Raw genomic sequence first — 8041 nt, forward strand, 5'->3', positions numbered from 1 at the left:
TTTCAGCTGTCAGTCCCCTCACCATCCCCCCTTTTCTCTACCACGACTCCCAGTCCCCTCATCTTTGTAGCCCTCTGAAAGAAAGGTTGTTTTGAGGGGGTAGGGATTAAGTGGCATACCAGACTTCATCCAATCCCAGCAGGCCTTCCCTTCAATGAGAGCCATTCACAATGCCGTTTTTAACACCCACATCATGCTTTAAGGATGTTTGTTTATCACAGCCTGCCTGAGAAAGCAGCGTTTGAGTTTTGTCAAATCCCACTCCAACTCCAGCTTTGGCCAAATGGGGTTGCATCCAGAGTTACTAGTGGTGCAACTTAATTAAGTGTGCTGTTTGGAATCAGCAAACGTGGGTGGGAAGGCAGGGTCAAAACAAGACTTTAGAATTGTTGAATCGTAATTTTAAAATGATTGAATCAACATTTTGTGATATATATTTTGGAAACATCAAGTATATTTGCTTCAATGATTCATCCAATATCCTCATTGCAACACTCCTGTTCTGACGTAGCTCTTCTTGCCATTCTGAACTACAAATAGATGTAAATATAGGGATGACCAACAGAGGGCGCACTCACCCTGTTATTAAGGATGGCCTGCAGAGTGCCTGTGATCCTGCATCTTCTCATTAGAGAGGGCCACTCCAGTTTCTCTTGTATGATTAATGGTGACATACTGAGGCCCAATCTGGGTCTATGTGGGCCTGGCACCCGAAGCCGGCCTCCATCTGCTCGAGGTCTGAAGTATGGATGAGTTGGCTGGGAGTCACCATGGTGACCAGAGTTAGGAGGGAGAGAGGAGAGAGGGAAGCTTAGAGTGGATGGTTGATGAGGTGGCTTCAGGACCACAGGCATGTGGAAGAGATGTTCCACTGAGTGGTACAGCATGCCCTCCTGTGGCCAGACACCTGCTCTCTCTGTGGTCGTGGTTGTTTGGATGCAGCAGCCCCTGCTAGATGAGACTAAAGATCCTCACATGATCTGTTGAGGAAGAGGCCCTTGTGTACAAGTAGACAGATATTTACAGGAGATGCTTTTGGTATCATGTGTTGTGTGTGTATTATGCTCTTGATTGATCTATTCAGAGATGCGTTCCAGGCTGCCAGTGTTTTTTGTGTTTTTTGTGTGTGTGTGTGTGTGTGTGTGTGTGTGTGTGTGTGTGTGTGTGTGTGTGTGTGTGTGTGTGTGTGTGTGTGTGTGCTACACTGTGTTTGAAAGCCCCATTTAGCGCTTCAATTTTTATTGAGGCTAAAAATACTTAGCCAGACAAACGCTAGCTTTGAACTCACCCACATTTTAGTTCCTATTAAATGCGTGAGCACTGATTCAGCCAGCCAGCAGCTCTCATTTTCAAGTGACAAATATAACTGTGCCTTCATTAAACAGGACGGGAGATTGTCGCTGCTGCCGTTATCCCCGTGGGAAATACTCATGATCTGAGTCAAATTTACCTTGTAGCACCACCCACCCGCAGTCGCCCCGGTCCTTTTAATCTCCTTTTTCTACTTTACCCCATTTATGTCTGTGCCACAATGTAACTTCCATCCCAGCGGGGTGACACTAGAAAGTGGTAGAGCGGGCTTTAAAATGTGTAATACCGGTCTGCCCCACTAGTACATGTTCTGGTGTTTCCAATGGCAGTAGAGAATAATGCCAGAGTGGATGCGAGAGAGAGTGGGAGAGGGAAAGAGAGAGTGGCAGAGGGAGAGAGAGAGAGAATTTCCAGTGATGAAATTGGTCTCCAGGCTCTCCGCGGACTTATGTCAAATGAAAGGGTTCAGCAATGAGAGCGCGAGAATCTGCGTGTGACTTTGCCTCCTCATCACTTTATCTCGTGAAAGGAGGAAATTAAAACTGGTTTTGCATTGTGCTGTTCACACGGCGGCTTTCTTAAGGAAGCGGTCATGAGAAACGGTTGAGTTCTTTAGGTACGCCGCGCATATAAGATCAGCATGGACTAAATGAATTGAATTCCACCACCCACCCGGTTCTATGCGATCTCTGCGAACACTATGAAATCGCGTCGTCTTGCTGCGTGTGGGTACTAGCGTGAACGTTAAAAGGGGATTCTCTTCCCTCGCGGTGTGTGACGGACAGAGGTTTATCCGCACCGAATCAAAAGAGGATTTAGGTACCAAACGAATATTTTACCTCCCGTGTAACACAAGAAACTGCCGAAACTTTACAGATGGCCCTGGTCATGGAACCTGTTAGCAAATGGAGCCCAAGTCAAGTGGTTGACTGGATGAAAGGTAGGTTAAAACTATTACCGTCTTTTTATCTAGCCATCATCTGAGGTAGCAGATGTTCCTAGATTGTTTGGGAATCCCCCTGTAGTCAATTACAATGTAGCCTACCAACAGTACCAAGTGTTTTCCCATCATGCTATTGTCTGTGGCAGCTGGAGTAAGACACTACAAAATATCCATACAGAAAACTGTCATTGAATCTGGTTGCGTTTCCAGATGGTTGATTTAACTGGTGTGATTTTCGGAACATGCGAAGAAATGGATCCGGCTTTCTCGTACATTTTTATTTTTAATTGGACTTTTTGGACTGAATTGGTCATTTCCATCAGTAATAGTTCACATTAAGGATGGTATTTTGCATGTTGTATTGGAGGGTTCCACAAGTAGTTGCACATAAGTCAGCAATAGCTTACAGAAACCACAAAATGACATGGGTTGGAAAGCTATTGTGGGCCAATATTTTACGTGTTTACGTTTGTGTCTTTAGGACAGCCTGATCGCATGCAGGTGCTTGGCAATACGGTGTTGATAATGATTCTTCTCCGCGCGGTGACAGCAGTGGCACCTCTTGCGCGTGGGTGGTTTGTTTAGAGACCCGGCAATCGCATCTGTAAAAATTAACATGCATCATTTTATGGTGCAAAATATTGCCTCTGTATTACCTACGGGTCATTACTGAACGTTTTCAAATCTCATGTCGTGACGCATGCATTTTGGCATGAATAGTCGAAAGCGTTGTATATTAAAATAAATACATCTCTTTTTCCATTTAAATAACGGGTTACAAGTTTAAGTACTCAATAGAGTAGTTTGTGGATTTCTCTGGTAACTTTCGTGAGTAAAAATGCAAAAGCCAAAGACAAATGGCCTACAAGATGAATATTTCCATTGCATTAAATTGCAACATTGTCCTTTGTCATATCATGCCTGATTTAGGACGCAGCTCTTACGTATGAAAAGGTTTATTTTCACCAAGCATATAACACGATTATCTAAAAGACTTCATTCAAATGAAGGTTGTCAGACAATTTCTTCTATGAAGTATAGAAATGTATTATACATTATGGGCATCAGTCATTCTGTTCCTTTGAAGTACTCAAGAGGTCTTAATCTCAGGTCCCAGGCTCTGTGTCTGTGAGTGTGTGTGTGTGTGAGAGAGAGAGATGGAGACAAGAGGATCTATGTGTGTCTATGAATGCATGCACCACCCCTTGGCGTGCTGTGAGCTGCCACCCTCTGGCTGTCTGAACAGAACAGCTGAGAGACCGAGGCAAAGTTCTGCACAGAAGGCGTGAACCGGCTGCTGCATCGCTCTATCCTATGGAACAGCCAGCTTGTGTGTGTGTGTGTGTGTGTGTGTGTGTGTGTGTGTGTGTGTGTGTGTGTGTGTGTGTGTGTGTGTGTGTGTGTGTGTGTGTGTGTGTGTGTGTGTGTGCGTGGGTGTGTGTGTGTGTGTGTGTGTGTGTGTGTGTGTGTGTGTGTGTGTGTGTGTGTGTGTGTGTGTGTGAGTGTGTGTGTGTGTGTGTGTGTGTGTGTGTGTGTGTGTGTGTGTGTGTGTGTGTGTGTGTGTGTGTGTGTGTGTGTGTGTGTGTGTGTGTGTGTGGTATGGACTTGCATGTTGGTGTTGTACTCATGACTCAGGCATGAGGCTACGGGATCAAATTCATGTTTTAGCGTAATTCTTTTCTTTCAACACGCCATAACGCATCTTTAATCCTGATGCGTGTCACTCCTGACTTATACGGTCACGCATTAAACATCATTAGACTATTGTGAAATGTATATGTAATGTAATTAACTTGTTTTTTTGCATCCCGTTATCTATAGGTAAAATCAGCATAGACATGAATAGACACCTTAGAAATTGCTGCACTGTTACCATACTCTGCGTAGGTTTGGTTGAGGTTTACTGTATGTCTACATCAAAGTCTGACAGAAACCTCATTTCACCATATAGTCAAATGCTATTTTAGGAGCCGTGAAACTCTGTTAATTAACTGATGCGCACATATGAACCACGTAACCAGTGATGGAGAACAACAATTACTGTCATACTGTGCGAGTGAGTCACAGTTCTTAAACCTCTGAGGCTCTCTTTCTAGGGTGGATAAGGTTGTTTTAGTCAGATCGGGGTGACTCAGTTTACCTCAGCTGTGACGTCAAACAACAGGAACCGACATCAAGGAGGCGTCCTGAGTAGAGCGGGGATATACTTTGGAATGGAGAAGAGGGGGCGGCAGAGACAGAGACAGAGACAGAGACAGAGACAGAGACAGAGAGAGAGAGAGAGAGAGAGAGAGAGAGAGAGAGAGAGAGAGAGAGAGACAGACAGAGACAGACAGAGACAGACAGAGACAGACAGACAGAGACAGAGACAGAGAGAGAGAGACAGACAGAGACAGAGACAGAGACAGAGAGAGAGAGACAGACAGACACAGAGACAGAGACAGAGACAGAGACAGAGACAGAGACAGAGACAGAGACAGACAGACAGAGAGAGAGAGACAGAGACAGAGACAGAGACAGAGACAGAGACAGAGAGAGAGAGAGAGAGAGAGAGAGAGAGAGAGAGAGAGAGAGAGAGACAGAGACAGAGACAGAGACAGAGACAGAGACAGAGACAGAGAGAGAGAGAGAGAGAGAGAGAGACAGAGACAGAGACAGAGAGAGAGAGAGACAGAGAGACAGAGACAGAGAGACAGACAGAGACAGAGAGAGAGAGAGAGAGAGACAGAGAGAGAGACAGACAAGGAAATGCATGCGTGAGGAGATGCAGAGATATAATGAGGCTCCCTCCTTTAGACGGACAGAGGGACTGTGGGCATTAAAGGCGGCCTTTTGTTCATCTGCGCTGAACTAACGGACGGAGGATGTGTGCTCAGTCCCAACACTGGCTAAGACGCCTCTGATCCACAGGGAGAGAGAGAGAGAGAGAGAGAGAGAGCCCCCAGATTAAACAGGGAGAAGGAGAGGGAGGAGAGCACAACGTAGGAGGAGAATAGAAGTGGATATAGGAAAGGAGAGGGAGGGAGGGTGGATGAATAGTGGAGAAGAGGAGGGATGGAAAGGGAGAGAGAAGAGGAGAAAAAGTACAGGTGGAAGGAGTTGGAGATGTGGGAACTGGGAAGAGAGGAGAGGAGAGCAATTGAGAGAGGGGGGTTCAGTGGCGTGAGGAGAGGCAAGGAGAGGATCCCAGGTAGCTGCTCCTTCCACAAGCTTTGCCCACCCTGTTGCTCCCGACATGAGGAGGACACCACCCAATCCCTTATCAGCGACTAGTCATTCATGCCGTCTCCTGGACCAACCAGGTCCAAATTGTTTCAGTTCAGCCCCATACCTGGGGCAAGACAAACTTACTGGGAATCCCTATTCCATCCCCGTAGCAGCTGTCATAGAAGAGCATCCAGCCTTGACCTGACACAAATCTAGCAGATCTGTGCCAAATCAGGCCTGGCTCCTTCCCAGGATCTGCCCCCATCTGAGTCCTACTAACCTCTGGACCTGCCCTGGGGCGAGAGTAGCATGTTTAATGGAGGCTTTAACCCAATCAGCTGCATCCTCCCCCTGTTAGAATGATGTAGGACCTGCCACTGGAAAGATCTAGAAACAGGAGTGGAGAGGCGAAGATTTCAAAAAAAAAAAAAAAAAGGAAGAGAAGAGGACTGATAGAGAAAGAGAGAGAGAGAGACGGAGGAGTGCAGAGGAGTCGCTGTTGTTTGGGGTAAACAGTGTGGTCGACAGCAGTGCTGAAGCCCAGGAGAATGTGCAGTGGTGTGTGTGTGTGTGTGTGTGTGTGTGTGTGTGTGTGTGTGTGTGTGTGTGTGTGTGTGTGTGTGTGTGTGTGTGTGTGTGTGTGTGTGTGTGTGTGTGTGTGTGTGTGTGTGTGAGAGAGAGAAGAGAGAGGGAGCAAGAGATTGAGGCGATGCACAGAATGGTTTGTTTGCATGGCTGTGCTTCTTCAGAGCTCCCAGTTGCTTCATTACCGTGGAGTGCACACCAGAGAAATTGACAGACTGAATCCAATGATATCGACTCCCTCTATCTCACTGTCAGTGCTTAAAAATGGAACTGTGAAATGGTCCTATATGATGGCAGTGTTTCCTAGCTGGGATGTGGGGGATTAAAGCTGAGGTCCTTAGTAGATGACATGTTTGCTCGATCGCCATTGTGTTCCCTCTTGGGCACAGTACCGTTTCCTGAGCATGTTTTTATAGAATATGTGTAGGTAGATGTGCATAGTTAAGCTCTTGTGTGTGTGTGTGTGGGGGGGGGGGGGGGGGGGGGGGGTGCAGAGCATCACTCCCTCGAGAGGTGTGTGTGGTTAGGCAAGGCTCTAATGTATTTCTGGGTATGCATGTGCATACTTGTGTGTCTTGTTGTGTGAGGCATCTGATGTTGATTCATGGAGAGCTGTGTACAAAGTATGTACTTCAGATGCCCTATGCAGGAGTGCAAAGCTGTGTGTGTGTTTGTGCGTGCCATGTATGTATAGATGTGTCTGTGGGAGAGTGGTTGGATGGGCTATGTAGAGTACAAATCCCGAGAGTCCGAGGGTCATGGTGTTGGATTCGTGGGCTGTGTACAGTCCCACTCAAGTGTGTAGGTCTGTGTGTGTGTGTGTGTGTGTGTTTGTGTGTATGTATTGATGTGGGTAGTAGGTTACAAATACGCATTACAACTTTTGTTTCCGCGCACGTTTGGAGTTTCCTCTCTCTCACTCTTACGACTGACAGCACTACCATTTAAGGCCAGGGAAGTGATTCAGCTGTAGCCTCCTCAAACACGCGTCTGATGCGTGCCCTCATTGGGTACCACTGAGGAGAGGTGGTCTCTTCCACTGTATGATGTCCAACTCAGTCATGTGTTATGCAATCCACTTGCATGCCTGGAAATGTACTGTTGGAGGCGTATGTTAAACAGCAAGTGCTGATTATGATAGTTACTTTACCGTCTACAAGGATGGGGGATGGGGGGGGTGGTATTTCAGCTCTCTGCTAACTGATGTAATTAAGCGTTTCTGAATATGCTCTTATCATGTGGTTGTTGCTGAGCTTCAACAACACCCACAATTCCTTGCCTTCTGATTGGCCCACGGGAGGTGTTCCCAAGGAAGGCTTTATCGTGTCGTGGGCATGCATATTGTTTTTGCGGATAGATACTAACGGCTGTTCTCCGGCTCAAAAAGGGCGAACTGTCTTCATCAATATTGATTAAACTCTCAGTGTCCTCCTCACCCTCATCACTCTCTGAGGGCTGGGCCACGTCCAGGCGCAGTATCCATGTTACTGTGCTCAGTGCAGTTATTGAAGAGGGCTGGCCAGTGCTCTGCTCTCTCCAGGAGTCTGGGTGTGGATCTGGGTCCAGTCATTCATTTATATTGCCGCCACCCACTTTAATGTGCGTATATATAGAGCTGTGAAACCGTCAGAGACTCTTGAGCAAATCAGCAACTTATCTGATTTGTGAGAACCAGGTTTGTGTTCTCTGTCCCATGACAACAAACAACAAACAAAAACAACAAACAAACAAGTACCAGTAGCCATTAACCAGGTGATAAATAGATTATTCTGTTCTTCTGTTCTACATGTTCTTCTAGTAGAACAGCCTATTTAAAAGGCTTGGTCAACCGGTCCTCCATCATCCATGTATCTGTTCATTTAACAGTTCTCTGCAAAGGACTGAGACAGTAGGTGATATGTCCAGTGAAAGAGCGAAGAGGCTTGTACACTTGGTGTGGGAAAATCCAACAGCGTATCACCACTGTCATAGTATTCACTGAACAAAAGCAGCAAT

General features: G+C 46.4%; 1 protein-coding gene across 7 annotated transcripts in view; it reads left to right on the top strand.

Moving 5' to 3' along the window:
* Positions 1-1605: 1605 nt before the first annotated feature.
* cnksr2a (connector enhancer of kinase suppressor of Ras 2a) overlaps positions 1606-8041 on the top strand; it is an 83728-nt gene continuing 77292 nt past the window's right edge. For all 7 annotated transcript variants that reach the window (XM_031583930.2, XM_031583931.2, XM_031583934.2 and 4 more), the window contains exon 1: positions 1606-2251. In XM_031583930.2, the coding sequence (XP_031439790.1) occupies positions 2188-2251 (64 nt within the window). In that variant the 5' untranslated portion in view covers positions 1606-2187. The remainder of the gene's footprint in view (positions 2252-8041) is intronic.

This window comes from Clupea harengus, chromosome 17, assembly GCF_900700415.2.
Source record: "Clupea harengus chromosome 17, Ch_v2.0.2, whole genome shotgun sequence".
Lineage (NCBI taxonomy): Eukaryota > Metazoa > Chordata > Actinopteri > Clupeiformes > Clupeidae > Clupea > Clupea harengus.